Source organism: Canis lupus, chromosome 23 (assembly GCF_003254725.2).
Source record: "Canis lupus dingo isolate Sandy chromosome 23, ASM325472v2, whole genome shotgun sequence".
Classification (NCBI taxonomy): domain Eukaryota; kingdom Metazoa; phylum Chordata; class Mammalia; order Carnivora; family Canidae; genus Canis; species Canis lupus.
Genome location: NC_064265.1, coordinates 28,581,257 through 28,597,888, shown reverse-complemented (window position 1 = coordinate 28,597,888; position 16,632 = coordinate 28,581,257). Strand labels below are relative to the sequence as shown.

Sequence of the window (16,632 nt, the reverse complement as noted above, 5' to 3'; positions counted from 1 at the left end):
TATCTGCATGAGTTTGTTGAAATGAGAAGCTATAATTAAAGATTAAAACATTTGTGCCTTATTAATTTATCATAAATTAAAAGCTTATCCTGATGGAGGTAGTGAATTAGCTAATAGGACCTTTTATGTGCATGTAATTTATTTTAGTAAAAATTTTCTTTTTTGTTTACTAGAAAAAAGTTTTTTTAATTAAAACCTTTTTGGAAAAAAAAAAAACCTTTTTGGGGTTTGACTCTAAAACATAGCAAAGTAATGTTAAATTATATCCTAAAAGAAATTCTTTTGATTGTTGATTTGTACATTATCCCTTTATATTTCACATTGCTTTTTCACAAGTAAAGATACCATCTTACTTAATCTGTTCTCAGTGGTTCAACTTCATAAAGAAGTAGCCCAGTCGTGATTTTAGCCAGAACCTGATGTGAGTCTCCATTTCCCTGTATTCATACATAACATTTAACCATAGAGAAGCTGATTCTAAACCAACGATTTCTTCATCTTCCCATCCTCACCTCCTTAAAAATACAGCCTGATCTTGGGGCATCCCTAGAGAAGTCAGGAGTCCTCTCTTCCATTCAGTACTCAGTTACTGGTTTTCTGAGACATTATGTACAAGTGACTTGAACTTTTTACAGCTTTAATAAATCAGCTAAAGAGAGAACATTAAAGCTCAATTTAGAAATGGTTCTGATACAAAAATCTCTACTTGCAGTATGGATTCTTACTCTTTTTTATTAAAGAAAATGAAGTATTTTGTAGCTGATGTGACACTTGATAACAAATACTTCTAGTTCTTTTTTCATGGTAAGTAGAGAAACAGTGCAATGAGATGGGGGTGTGAGGCGGGAACAGAATGAGCAAAGACAAGAAAGAGAGTGGCATACTTAGGGATTCACGGAATAATCTGCTGTGACAAGGACTTGTGATGAGCAGTGTTTGAAAGGTAGACTGGATCCAGTTATAAAAGGCCTTTATATGCCCCAGCAAATGAAGTTACTGAGAACCACTTAAGGTTATGGTTTAGTTTGTTTGCTTCTTTTTGTTGTTCCTGTTTTGCTTTTTAAAGCAAGGCACAGCTTGTGTGAAAAAATTGTTAGGAATGTCAGTCTTGTGGCTATGAAGGAGGATAGCTTAAAGAGAGACGTTCAGTTTCTGAACATTATAATTGAATGGCTGGGATACTTCTGGTTGGATATAGTCAGTACATCTGTGGAATGGAATAGTAGCAGAATTCTTGCCAGAGGGCCAGGTTTGTGGAACTCCAGCTTATTAGTAATAGGCTCAAGAGTCAGCAGACTTTTTCTCAAAGGGCCAGATAATAAACATTTGAGAATTACAAGCATTATGTTCTCTGTTGCAACTACTCAGCCCTACCATTATAGCTCCATAGGACCGACCATAGGCAATAAGTAAATAAAAGTGCATGGCTGTGTTTCAGTAAAACTTTATTTACATAAAACAGGTGGCCACTAGAGGCCATAGTTTGCCAACCCCTGATATAAACTCTCCAAAAGAGGGTCAGCAACAGGTCTCTAAGACCATCTTTTCAAGTAGCAGCAAAGGGAAAGCAATATGTCAAGGAGCATTAGAGAAGCAGGAAAATAGGGAGGAAATGATTATTGGGAGTAGTGGGAGGGAGGGTGGTAAACAGGAACGATAGAGGACTATTCTATTTTTTTTAAAAGCCTTAGAAATTTGCATACTGACTAGGTATTTAATATTAAAGAATTACTAACTTTTTTAGATTACGATAATGACATTGCGGTTTTGTTCTTAAAAAGGATCCTTAAAAGAGAGCCATGTTAAAATATTTAGGGATGAAATAGTATGATATCTGGAATTTGTTTAAAAATAATCCTTTGGAGTTGCAGAAGAGGAGAATAGATATAACAGAATAGGCCTTCAGTTGATAATGTTTTGACCTTAGGTGGTGGGATACATAGGGATTCATTGTACTAGGTCTCTGCTTTTGAGTATTTTTTAAATTTCCATAATAAAAAATTATTTTAGTAAAAGGCTTTGGATTTCGGAATTAAGGGAGCATAATTTGTTTCCCAAAATGGAGAAAGAGGGTTACCAAGGAGAGAGATAGAAGCCCATGTTGAGGGAAAGCCTCAATGATGAGAATTTGGGGGCAAGTTATTCCAAGGACTCAGAATGAATGGAATTGAGAGCACTCCTCATCTTTGGACATTTTGTTTTATCCCCTATACAAATATATCTAGAATCGTGCAGTCAAGGGGACTCCTGCAAAATGGGGAAATACATGATGAGTTTGTATTAAAACCTATATGTTTGCTGGTATACATTTGTGCTTTTGATGCAGTATAGTAAGGGAATGAAATTCACAAGCAGTAATCTCGAAAGATTTCTAGAATTCAGTTGGTAACATTAAATTATGCATTTTCTTCCGTAAGATACCTATGACTGTCATACCGTTAAACCTCCTCCCACCCTTAATACCATCTTCTTAAACTTTATAAAAAGCATACCCATTACATAACATTTGGAAACCAAAGAACGAAATAAAAGAAAATAATTAGGTATCTCCCGAAGACACAACTATAGCCAGTAACAAAATAACACGGACTTTTCTAGGTTGGATTAAATAATAATCCCCTGCCCTTCATAAGCTTAAAGTACACTAAGGGAATAATGGACTGAGAAACAAGAGCAGTAGAGTCTCCTAAATTTAAATAGAATCTCTGAGTTTTTAAATGAATTGTTGGTTTTGTATCAAGTATAAATGCTCTAAATAAAATATATTTTTATGTTTTCCTAATTTTCTGTTTTGTCTCACTAAATGTGGAACTTCTCACATTGTGTCCTTTATGACTTGAATTTTCCTTTATTTGATTTTTTTCCTGCTAACTAAAATCAGCAACAGAAAAGGGGTAAGGGGTAAGAGATAAAGTATGTGTATTATGTGCTGTGTATCATTTTTAGTAAAATAAAGGTTTTCTTTTATGTGACCTGTGAAAACCTTATATTTAAAATGTGCCTGGCTATGCTAAGTATAGATCAGTTCACTTCTTAGCTTTTGTTTTTGTTCTCATGTTGGGTGACAATGGAGAGGAACAGAATAGATACCTGAACCACCCGTAGATCAACAGGTGCACTCTCTATTCTCCATAATCTGAATTAAGCCAATAATTTGTCATGTCATTTGCATTTATCCTTTTGTTTAAAGGTTATTTATTGAAGAGGTTCCCGTTGTACACAATATAACAACATGGTGCATTCTAGAGCTAGATTGAAAAACAGTCTGTAATTAGCTGACAGATAATTAGCACTTTCAGGATACCACTTTTATCTTATAAGCATTTACTCTTAAAATGAGCTAAATTATCTTCTGTAATTTACCTGGCATTTGTTTTATTGGTGCACACATTAGCGCCTTCTTTTTAAATAAGTGATGAATCAATTTTAGGACTCAGAAGGTGCTAGTACACTTTCTACTAAGAATGGCCAGTGTTAGAATGTGGTATTTTTAAGACATGTTCAGTTTAGATTAGTGTTGCCAGTCCCCTCTCTTTTTATCTTTAAAAGTTATTTGCCAGACAATATCCATAGACTCAAATAACTTTGTAGTTATTTCTTATTTTTAAATTGCCATGCTTTTTATTTTTCAAATGTGTTCTAAAATTCAGCGTTAACTAGAAATATTTAAGTTTTTGAAGCAAAATTTCAGTAAAATATTTGATTATCATAGTTTCTGTTCTTAGATGTTAATCTCCTTGCAAAATTTATAGTGGGTTTTTCATTTAATATATGTTAAATTACTGTTTTAGCTCTTTGACCAGGAATACGCATTATTTTGAGTTTTTGAGTCAAAGCATAATTATGTGCATACCATAAGTGACGTGTTCAGTTGATTAATGTGAAGAAAATGGTGTATGTTACATTTAAATTACTCATATACAAGTAACTTTTGGTGTGTGACTTGATAATTCTGCTGTTAGGTTCTAAATGTAGTTCATACTGTTTTTATCTTAAGGTGTTACCTTAAGAGTATAAAAATATGTCCAGTACAGTTGTGCAATTCATTCTAGCCCTTTTATTGTATCTTTGTACTGATATATTTGACAGAGATAAACTTTATTAATGCTCGAACCTTAGTATTTTCCATTTTCTACCTGTACACAGAATGTTTCTCCAGTTAGTGGAATTTGAAAATAGAGTGGTTTCATTTAAATTTGAAATACTAGATTTTAAAAAATTTGCTAATCTCTGATTCCATTTTTCTGTGAGCTTCCTATTCAAACCTTGAGACTAAAATGTTTCTGATGTCTTATAAAACTTGTCCAGCATTATGGCATTATTATTGTTTTATTTATTGTTATATTATCTATTGCCACCTAACACATTACTCCAAAACATAACAGCTTAAAACAATAAACATTTATTACCTCACAGTGTCCACGGTCAGGAATCCCAGTACAACTCAACCGAGTGCTTGTAGGTATCGCAGGACTGCCGTCAGGCCATCAGTCAAGGCTCCAGTCATCTCAGTTCAACTAGGGGAGTACTGCCTCCAAGCTCACTAACGTGGTCTTTGGCAAGCTTCAGGACCACAGCTGTTGGCTGGAGACATCTTTGCCATATGACATTCCTATAGAGTGCCATGTTCCACTCAATAGGAATGGCCATTGACTTCCTTCAGAGCCTCAAAGGAAGAGTGTGCCAAGCTGGAAGCCATAGGTTTTTTTATAACCTAATGTCAGAAGTGACATCTTATCATTTTGCCATAGTTTATTCCTTAGGCATGAGTTCCTAGGTCCATCCGGACTCCAGGGGAGGTAATGGCACAAGGGCATGAATACCAGGAGATGGGGATCTTAATGATTGCCTGCCCCATAGCTTATAAGTACTTGGGAATTTCTAAAAATTCACCACTTTTACGGTGTTGTTTCACAGGATTAGGATGATAAAACTTCCTGCTCAGATAGAACTTGCTTTGCTTAACTTGCTCTTGTCTTACTATCTTGAATTAATCATTTTATATGGCATGAGGCTCCAGGAAGGGGTGCAGACTAGGACATAGATAAAGGAATGTTCATTTGCAATTTTTCTTGCATAGCTTTTCCTAGGTATTTAGGTAAGTAGCGTTGTTAAAACTCTAACGTACTATTAAGAAAATGCACAATTGGGAATATTCTGTGTTCTGTTTATTATGTAAATTCTAATGTTTATCTTGTTCAGTATTGGTAAAGGTTTTCAAGGTGTCATGAAAAGATGGGGATTTAAAGGCCAGCCTGCTACTCATGGTCAAACAAAAACCCACAGGAGACCTGGAGCTATTTCGACTGGTGTAAGTATAACTTAGTGGTTCCCTTTTTAATACTAAATATTCAGCTTCTACATATAGATTGCTTTAGTCTGTCGTTGGGGTCAGGTCACATAATTTTAATCTGACTGCAGGTAGATCACACTACTTATCACATTTTTATGGGTCCTGGCCTCACTTACTTTCCAGAGCCAGACTTGAGTCATTTAGTAATAACCCCTATACTGTAAGTTTAGGAGTTATTCTCAGTATTTTCCTCCCTACTTTCTCATTTCCATCTTTGTCTCCCTCAGCTGCAAGAAATTGGGGATTAGAATGCCCTTCCATCTGCCCACCAGTTCCTTTACAGGTTCATTTTTGCCTTAACACAGACAGTTAGGAAAGATTGTCAAGGACAGTACCATGGTGCAAGGGAAAAGTAGTTAGAGAAGAAATGGGGAAACAATAAGAGCATTGAAAATGGAGAAGGACTTTTGTATTCTGAAATAATTTTCTGTAAGTTGTAGGATTGAGTGGATAAGTAAATATATTGATAATGGGAGCAAGTTTCTCACTACTAGAAAAGGATATTCAGGTATGAAAAGGAGGGATATTAGAATAAACCCTGTAGTGTTGAATTCAGATTGCAGGTGTCAGTATACGTTTATTATATGCATGTATTTAAAGACAGAGAAATAGATATAGATATGTGTGTATATATTTATTCCTTAGCTCTCTCTGCTGAAAGAACCTAAAAGCAAAGATAATCTATAGCAGCGAGCCACACCTAGAGCCTACCTAGATCTTGGTTTCTAAATATCATTGACCCACTGAAAGGAACTTTGGGCCCTTTGGAAAAGTGGAGAATTTCATCCATGGGGCAGGAAGAGTACAAGATGAACCCGAAATAGCTAGTTCAAGAAAGCAAGGAATGTAATTTACAGCATGGTGACTATAGTTAATAATGCTATAGTACATATTTGAATATTGCTAAGAGAATAGATCTTAAAAGTTCTCATCACAAGGCAAAAAGTTTTTTGTAAATACATATGGTAATGAATGTTAACTAGAGTTATTGTGACCATTTCACAGTATATACAAATATCAAATCATTACTTTGTACACCCTAATAAAATGCTACATGTCAATCAGACCTCAATAAAAAAAAGATTCCTTTAGAAATTAAAATAAGGAAGAAAGAAAGTGCTTTAAAAATGATAGCACATGAAAAGGACATAGCAGCTAGTTAAAATGAGCTCCCACTTGTAAAACTTGGAACAATTTGATTTGAAAAATGTAAAAAAAATGACAATTCATGGAATAAAATTAGAATTGATGATCTCACTCAGATACAGATGGATAAAGTGAATGTTTAGTTTAACAATGGGAGAAAGGGGACTACTCTTTGCAGTATAATCTTAACTAATAAATGTAGAAGGAATGATGGAGTTAGAATTTCACTATTGACAACCATCAAAGGAATAACTGATTGAGCCAAGAATTCAGTGGATCCTGAAACAAGTGGTGAAAACTGGATGAAGACAAGTTACATACAGAGTCCCAAAACAACTCCTGGATTAATTATAAAGGTAAAGATAATACCTGTAGAGTGGGTTAACCTAGTGAACACAAAAAGAACAGAAAAGAACACATCATCACTTCTGTGGTGATTCCTGCTAAAAATGCATCGCCTGAATCCGATTGTGGGAAAGCATTAGACCCAAAGTGAGTGATAATCTACAAAATAATTGGCTACAAAATAATTGGCTTCAAAAATGTCAAGATTGTGAAGGACAAAGGCCGAGGAGTTGCTCCAGATTTGAGGAAACAAAAGAGGCATGACAGCTAATTATAGTGTAGAATTCTGAAGTGGATCCTGGATTTGGTGGCGGGGGTGGGATTATTGGCGCAAAATTTAGAATGTGAACTACAGATTAGATAGGAAATTTTTTGAGTTTCATAATTGTACTGTGGTAATATAAGAGAATATTCTTGTTCTTAAGAAGTACACTGAAATACTTGCAGGTAAAGGAGCATCATGCCTACCATCAAATTTTAGATAGTACAGAAGAACATGTGCATATATAGAGATAGAGTGAATGGTAGAACAAATGGGATAACGTGAACACCTGGTGAATTTGGGTCAAGAGTATGAGAGTTTTTTGTATTATTTTTATAACTTTTTTACAAATGTGAAATTACACAGTTATAAATTATATGAAAATAAGTTGTTATAAAAATTAGGTAGATCATAGACACAAATTTAAGAGCTAACTATAAAAGTCTCTTAAGAAAACGTAGGAGTAACTCTTCATGACCTTAAGTGAAGCCTTAAATAGGACACCAAAAATACAAGTAACAAAGAAAATACAGAAAACTTAGACTTCATCAAAATTTAAACTATTGCAAACAATACAGTCAAGGAAATGAAAAGACAGCTCACAGAATGGAAGAAAATATTTGCAAATCATAAATCTGCTAAAGTTGGTAATCTAGAATATGAAAAGATAACCCACATTGGGGCGCCTAGGTAGTTCAGTTGGTTAAGTGTCTGACTCTTGATTTTGGCTCAGGTCATGATCTCAGGGTTCTGAGATTGAGCTCTATGTTGGCTTCCATGCTCAGCATGGAGTCTGCTTGAGATTTTCTCTCTCTCAAAAATAAATAAATCTTAAAAAATAAAAAGATAATCCAATTCAATCCAAAGAACTTAAATATTTTTCCATAGAAGATATATAAATGGCCAGTTACCATATGAATAAATGCTTAACACCTTTAGCCATTCGGGAAACGCAGATCAAAACCACAATAAGGTAGCACTTCACACACACTGAGATGACTATAATTTAAAAGATAGATGGATAATAACAAATGTTAGCAGGGATGTGGAAAAATTGGAACCCTCATACGTTGTTTATGGGAATGTGGAAATGATTAACAGCTGCCTTGCGAAAGTTTGTCAGTTGCCAGAAATGTTAAGTGTAAAGTCACCATGGGACCCAGCAATTCACTCCTAAGTGTATGCCCAGAAGAAATGAAAACATGAACAAAACACTTGTGCATGCACAGCAGCATTATTTATAAGAGCCAAAACATAGAAATGACCCAAATGTTCATGAATTGGCTGATTAGATAATTAAAATGTGGCAAATTAATGCAATATTATTTAGCAATAAAGTAGAATGAGGTACTGATACATGCAACATGGACAAACCTTGAAAACATGCTAAGTGGCAGAAGTCAGTCACAGACTACATATTGTATGATTTCCGTTTACATGAAATGTCCATCCTCGGCAAATCTGTGAAGATGTTAAGTAGATTAGTGGTTGCATAGAGCTGGGGGAGCTGGATTTGGAATTTCTGTTTTAGATGGAAAGATACGTTCTAAGATTGTGGTCATACACAAATCCTTGTATATGCTAAGATCTTTAAATTGTATACTTTAAAAAGAATAAGATATGTATGTGAATTATACCTCAATAAAACTCTCTTAAAAATTAGGCATATAAGGATGCCTGGATGGCTCAGCAGGTGAGCAGGTGATCATGCCTTCAGCTCAGGGCATGATCCCGCTCTGGGGATTGAGGTGATCATGCCTTCAGCTCAGGTGATCATGCCTTCAGCTCAGGGCATGATCCTGCTCTGGGGATCAAGTCCCGCATCAGGCTCCCTGCGAGGAGCCTACTTCTCCCTTTTATTTATGTCTCTGCCTCTCTCTGTGTCTCTCATGAATAAATAAATAAAATCTTTTTTTAAAAAATTAGGCATATAGAAGAACCTGTTGTTATAACTCCAGTTTATGGTCATGAAATGCACCGTTCTGTGTTTGTAAATACTGTCATTAAGTATTAGTCAATACTTTTATAATCCTAAGAGGGTGTACTTTAAATGAGAATATAAATTTAATTGGGGTGGGCAGAGTCCTTTTTTAGTAATGTAATGTTAAGCCAGGTGTGCCTATCACAGACTATGTTAGTAGAATAAATTAGAGTGATATTTAGTCTATGACATGCAGAATTGTCTTTTAATCTGACTTGGTTACCAACTCTAATGCTATGGTGAGCTACTTCCACTGGGAGTTTTGCCTGTTAATGTCAGAGTAGTGATACAGAAGTGTTTGTGTTCCAGGAATTCATATGTCATGAGAAGCTTTCCCATTTTAGATGTAATTCAAATATGCTTCTTTAGATGTAGTATTATCCATTATCAAAGCCAAAATCAGAGAAACTATGAGAAGCTGTTTGATTTATGTGAATCAGAGACAACCAGGGCTGGACAAACAAACCCAGTATTCTAGTAACTAACTCTGTCCTTTAATCATTCTGGAGAAGGAAAGTAACAGCAGCAGGAATTTAGATGGAGTCCATTAAGTGAATTAATACAGAAGATTCATGAAAACAGACCAGGCAGTCAAGTTTGTTCTTTGAGTGGTGATACTACGATGTGTGTTTATGTCCTAAAATTTTTCTTTTCTACTTCTCAACCAGTATTAGTGCAGTTGCTACTCTGTTGTTACTGAGTTTTTCGCCTACATCTGTTTTGTAGTCTGTATTTACTTTGTTGCTCTGATCTAATTTAGAAGGGAGATCCTCTGGGATAATTGTATCTAAATCCATATGTAGTTCCTTGGGCCAGAGCAGAATGAGGAAAAAGTAAAACATTTTAATAACTCCTATCTCACGTTGTATTTTGCTTTGATCAGTGCTATTGGAAATTGAGAGTACTTAAAAGTGCTGATTTTGGTTTTCTTATGTAGGATGTTGCTAGAGTCTGGCCTGGAACTAAAATGCCTGGACAAATGGGAAACAAAGATAGGACAGAGTATGGACTGAAAGTAAGTTTCTGAAGTGGCTCTTTTTTAGGAATAGTCAAATTAATACTTGAATGTGAAGGAACCAGAGGATGTACTGCATTTGTGTCTGCAGAGAATCGTTCCAGTACCTGAAATGTATGTGTGTGTGTTGTAGCCATAACGATGGTAGTGTGTTCATTTTAACGCCCAAGCTATGGAATGTGTAGTCATTGAAAAGAAAAAGGCACCTACCTACTGTTTGATCTGGAAGATTTCCACAAGAAGAGGGTGCATGAAAAAAGTTCTAGAGCATGATGTATAATACTCTCCTTTTATAAAAGAATGAACAAAAGCTCCCTGCTTATATGTGCCATTATATAAGCACAGAGAAAAGTGGAATTACATGCCAGAGTATTTTGGATTATATGTGGAATGTGTGGGTGGATAGAAGTGAATGTGGAGGAGAAAAGAGGGGACCATCAAAACAGGAGGGAAAAGATAGTACTAAAGAAGGAACTATGGTGTGTATCCATCATTATAAAATAATTACATATATTTTAAGGGGGGGAGGAGTTAAATTCAGTCCTCACTAATGTGAGGAATTTGACAAATAACATTTGTATATGGATATGTTTATGTTTCAAAGTATAGAAAGTACAAAGAAGAAAATAGCTCCTCTCAATAATAAACACTTAGCATTTTGGTGCATGTTCTTCCAGCCTCTATTCTAGATACATTTTATTTTAAATTTTGACCAGCAGAGCTTTTTAAATTTTATGTAATTAAATCTAAGATTTTTTTTCCCTTCTATTACTTTTACGTCTATGGGAGATCACCCAGTCTTACCTGTTTGTGTGTATTTTCTTCACATGTGTATTTGCACATGCATATGTATGAGATATTTCAATTTCTGTAGTATTTAACATTTAGCTATGAGAGTCAGACTTGATTTTCACCCCACATGATTTGTTCTTTCACTACCATTTCTTGACCATTCTCCCCCATTTGTATAAGCTTTTTCCTTCACATAAAAGGCCACCCACATGAGGGCCGTCTGCTCAGCACACTTATTTTGAAAATCAGACCCAGAGAGGTTGTGGCTTCTTCAGTTTCTAGTTGGAGCAAGCTAGTATTAAATAAAAATAAAATAAAATTGAATTTCCACTTTTTAATGGTGCCAACAGAGTCCATTGAGACATCCAAGCAGTCTTGGTTATTCTACACTCACATTTATATTTAAAGTGAGAGTTTGTGGGGTGCCTTGGTGGCACAGTCAGTTAAGCATCTGACTCTTGGTTTCAGCTCAAGTCATCATGTCAGGGTTGTGGGATCGAGCCCCAAGTCCAGCTCTGTGCTAAACGGGGAGTCTGCTTGAGAGCCTCTCTTGCTCTTCCTCTGCCCCTCCCATTCATGCTCTCTCTCTCTAAAATAAATAAATCTTTAAAAATGAGAGTATGCCAGCACTTCCATAAGACATACCTGTTATAATCTTATATTATAAGCCATCCACACGATATGAATTTTTCCTACTATTCTCATTCAGCATTTTGAAGGTTAATATGATGATTACTTCATAGGCTACTTATAGCCCCAGCTTTTAGTAACATACTGTTTGTTTTAATTCAAGTTTATTCTCAAGTTTTTAACCCTTAAAATTTGATTTCATTTCTTACTTTAGGTATGGAGAATAAACACAAAAAACAATATAATCTATGTAAATGGCTCTGTACCAGGACATAGAAATTGCTTAGTAAAGGTATGTATGTAAACTGTCTTTATTTTCCATTGTTTGGATACATGAATGTGTGCCATAAATTCTTTTTTCACCCATAAATGTGGCTTGAAAATAAGTGGCTGTTTTTCTATATTCTCTGCTAAATTAAATTTTTTTTTCCATTTTTCAGTAGCACCTGACTGAAAAAATTGTACAAAATAGCCAAAACCGATGTTTATAAAATCACGAACCTACAAAAAGGATAGGATCAATAAATAGAGGCTCTTTCGAAATACAAAAAGGATAATGGGATAACTATTGCCAAAATATCAATATTTTTCCAAAAAAGAACTTTTAATTTTTTTAAAAATAGTTTGACACAGGCACTAGAAATACATGAAATGGAAATTCAGTGAGAGAATCAACAAGGTAGGTGATAAAGGGGCCCTGGCCGTCTCAGTTGGAAGGGCACATGACTCTTGATTTGGGGGTCATGAGTTCAAGCTCCACATTGGGTATAGAGATTACTAAAAAATTAAATTTTTTAAAAAGGTGGTAGAAGGTAGACATTTTAAGGAGGGATTCCTTATTGTTGTTAGCATTGCTCTGATTATACTTTTTAGTGTCTTTCTTAAAAGTATACATGTTCATTTTAATGTTCAAAAACAAGTAAAAGAAGGAAACAAATGTATAGGATAAATATGAAAAAAACCTCTTACACTCTCACAGTCTTACTTCTATCAAATAAAATAGAAAATAAATATTCTTCCTGGGATTGAGGCCAACATAATTCAACATGAGAAATCACTTTTGAATTTTGAGTCTTCCGTTCTGAAAATAAATTTATAGTAGAAGTGATACTAGCTGTTCCCAGAAATGTATTCTTTATTAATTTTCCAACAGTAACAACAAAAATAGGTTGAAATTTAAATCTCAGATTTTTCAGATTGGGTCTTTATTCTTTTCATTTCTTAAAATAGGTTCCATTACTAGCATAAAGTATATACTTACTTTAATCTTACAGTAATTAAAATTCCCTTTCTGCAGTTAACTTTTTGACTGGATTATTCTCATTTTTCTTAAAAAATACATCTTATTAATTTTTGCAGGTTTTTTGTTTTTTTTCTTTGTTGTTTTTTTTACTTCGCATATTTTTAGATTTAAATAGGTTCCTAGTCTCCAAGTGGCCTAGTCATATACACAATGACGGGTTGCTGAGGCTGGCAGGTTATCATTCTACTTCGTAAAACATTTTGGCTTTTGAATAATTAAATGTATCCCTCCACATTCCAGGTTTAATACATGTTTACTAATACTACAACCTAATAAAAGAGAAAAGAGGGAAATGTTTATTTTCCATAATAAAATTATATTGTATAGCAGATTAACTTTTAAATTTTGACAAAATATTATCAAATCTCCCTTTTCTCCCCATTTTACTGCATATACAATTCTAGACTGGCTTTCCAGCTGAACCTTACTGCTGCTATGACTTCTCAGGTACACCTCAGCATTTTCTTGGATGCTATTATAGATGAACAGGTCAACTGTCTTGAAAAACTGTACGTACAGTGATATTCTCACTGGTTGTTATAAACAGTTTAGAGTCAACAACATTTGGTACTCTTCCACCTACTTCAACAAAAAACTGCCTCCCAAAACTCGACTCTCTGAAAGTATCATGGCTTACCATTACTGAAGACATTGAGAAGGTATACCAAAGGCAGTTCCAAAAGAAGAGTCCCAAGTATATTTCAAGAAACTAGCATCAAAGAATATCTAGTCCACTTTGAATTTTTGAATTATTAACACACTAATGAATGTATTTGCAAGAAACATATTTTGATTTAAAAAACTCATATTGAAAAAAAAATCTCTAAAATATAATGTGTCTAAATAAGTGTCTTTTGTAACCTTACACAAATGTCTATCCCAAACATTAAGGAATGGGTCTGGGGAGTGTTTTGTGGGCTTGTGTTTTAAACGTCAGAAGTGTGGTACACTTTTTGAAAATATTCACTCTACTTTTTCTATTCTTCCAGCTGATTCCATAGCAAGTGAAAGAGCCCCCTTGCCCATGGGGATTGAGGCCCAAATAGATGGCCTCTTTAACATTCTCTCATCCCATAAGAGCTTTTGTGCACACGCACATGCACACACACGCACTCTGCAGGTTACAGATCTACCAATAACTTTTTTTTGTTCTCCAGTTAGTAAAGATAGTCTTAGGGATGACCAGCCTGTTTAATCACTCTAAGTGTTTATGTCGTTGTTTGGATTCACTAAATGTATTAAGAGAGCCTAAAGAAAGAACCTGTTTACAGCATTGTGTAGTGTATGTTTTATTATTTATGTGTGCTCATTCCTATATCCTAATTTATAATCTAAGTTTATTCTAGATTTCCTAGTTTGTGTGTGTGTGTGTGTGTGTCCCACCCCTCACCTTTCCTCAAAGGACTTGAACTGGTTTGCCAGTACAGAAATATAAAAAGAATGAGCTGGATATTAAAGGAGTTTTGGTGAAGGGAGGGAAATAATGAAGCCAGAGGTTAGATTAAGTGCACAGAAATACATACTATGGAGTCTCACACATTTGTTAAGGATGAGATGCAAGTTCTTGGCCCTCAGCTTTAGAGCCACCAAATGTCATCATTTATGTTTCAAATCAATGAATATATAGTACTATAGCATTTACAGTTAGAATATGTAAGCAGTGCTTTTGTCTGGAATGTTCCTTGGGGATGATAGATCTATCAAAATGTAAAAGCAACTGAGAATTTGCTAATTAGATCACTTATGACCAAATTTTCACATTTATCAAATTAGCACAAAATTTTGCTGTTGTTGGTTTTGTTATTTATTTGCTTGGATTTTATCTTGAGTTCTAAGTTCTGAGACAGTTTAAATTGGTAAGAAAATGACTTTCTTAAGCTACAGTTCAACCCAAGATTAGTGAATTGGAAAAAAAAAATTAAACGAGTTTATTTCTTCTCAGCAACTTACTGAAAAATTTCTTGGTACAATTTTAATGGGAGAGATTAAAATAGATGTTTTTCTGTACTTAGCTATTCCTAGCAGCTGTGTACTTATTTAAACCAAATTATTCGTTTCTTATTGCCAAAATGATTATGCGTTATTTTACTCTGTGTGTATAATTACATGTAATTTTTTTTATTTCTCCCTGAATGAAAGCCGTAGAATGAGTCAGAAGCTTTGAGGAATCCAATAATGTTTTCCAAAAATAAAGCCCAACATTTTAGATCATATCAATATCTGAACTATTCCTTGGTTTATGAATTCACAGATATAATTAGCATATTTTAGAATATAAAGAATTAATAGAGCTTGTGGATTGATTGTTACTGTTTTTGCTAAATATCATCTTGTCCTTAATTTCTCAATGATAGTGGTACTTGTTAAATGTAAGTTTATTTCTTTAATAAAACTTGATGTTGGGCAGCCCTGGTGGCTCAGCAGTTTAGCGCCGCCTTCAGCCCAGGATCGAGTCCCACGTCAGGCTCCCTGCATGGAGCCTGCTTCTCCCTCTGCCTGTGTCTCTCCCTCTATCTCTCTCTCTGTGTCTCTCATGAATAAATAAATAAAAACTTTTTAAAAATAAATAAAATTTGATTTTTTGGTTATATGCCCTTTTCATTTAAGACTAACAAAAATACTAGGTGTTATTTTTTTAAACTGCAACTCAAAAAAAAAATCTATAGTAGAGAATAAAATAATAAAAATACATAATGAGTAGATAATAAAATCAATAATTAGGTACTAATAGCTTTAGGTACATAGTTTGGATACAATTGATAACTAGTAATTGTAAAATACAATTTATCCTTTTGGGCCATTCTAGAGATTTATAAGTTATGGATAAGATATAAATTAATAACCAGAGTAATTTTATTATGAGTAGATGATTAACTTGAGGAAGGCTGTATTTCTGTCACTGAATTAATTAAATTTATTAGAATAAAAAGAATACATTGAATTCCTTTTACCTCATATAACAATTGTGTTATTCGCATTAGAAACTGTGGGAATAGATATTCTTTAATTATTAATAATTAAAGCAGACTTTAAGCAACTTAATTGGTAATATTGATTAATAAGACCTTTGTCTCCTCCCTCCAGATCAGAGATTCTAATCTGCCTGCATATAAGGACTTCTGTAAAAATCTACCATTCCCTACATACTTTCCTGATGGAGATGAAGAAGAACTACCAGAAGATTTGTATGATGAAAATGTGTGTCAACCCAGCGCACCTTCTATTACATTTACCTAACCTCATTGGACATGGCAAACTTTAATTTATTTTATGAGCTTTTGAGAGCCAGAACAATAATATAACCAGGAAATATATTTTCTTAATCACAATACCATACTTATCCCCTTTGTCAAGGGCATACATACATCATTCATCCTCTAAACTAAATTATGTTAAAAAAAAAAATTACCACATTAACCAGATCAGTTATGCCAAATTTAAATGGACTGGCAGTTTGCATATGAGCAAAATCTTTGTAATTGTGAGCTTCATTCTTTTTTTACCAAGTTATCTTAAGATGCTTATAAATTAAACTTCTTTTATTAAAGATTTGTCTGTCTTTGTGAAGGGGTGGTTGTGGAACAGTGGCAAACCATTCGGGAATTATGGTGTAACCTATTCAGAAAAGGAAGTCATTTTCTAAAATTCATTGTTATCATTCTTGCAGTTTTTAGAGCTCTAAAACAGAGAAATGAAGTAAGATTTTTATTTAAATTACAGAAGTATGTTTGTCATAGTTAAAGGCCTGACAAAGGAAAAACAACAAAATTATAAACTTTGGATCCTGTTTATATTTCTGTTGGGA

At 34.2% G+C, this 16,632-nt stretch overlaps 1 protein-coding gene across 4 annotated transcripts in view; it reads left to right on the top strand.

The window, feature by feature from the left end:
• The window catches only part of MRPL3 (mitochondrial ribosomal protein L3), a 39,591-nt gene extending 23,217 nt beyond the window's left edge, over positions 1-16,374 (top strand). Inside the window, exons 7-11 of one of the 4 annotated variants that reach the window (XM_025448871.3) lie at positions 5,203-5,311; positions 10,025-10,102; positions 11,739-11,816; positions 13,232-13,274; positions 15,912-16,063. In XM_025448871.3, the coding sequence (XP_025304656.1) occupies positions 5,203-5,311; positions 10,025-10,102; positions 11,739-11,816; positions 13,232-13,274; positions 15,912-15,925 (322 nt within the window). In that variant the 3' untranslated portion in view covers positions 15,926-16,063. Of the gene's footprint in view, positions 1-5,202; positions 5,312-10,024; positions 10,103-11,738; positions 11,817-13,231; positions 13,275-15,911 lie in introns of all 4 variants that reach the window. The other 3 variants (XM_025448869.3, XM_025448872.3, XM_025448870.3) reach the window with 3 other exon arrangements.
• The last annotated feature ends 258 nt before the right edge of the window (positions 16,375-16,632 follow it).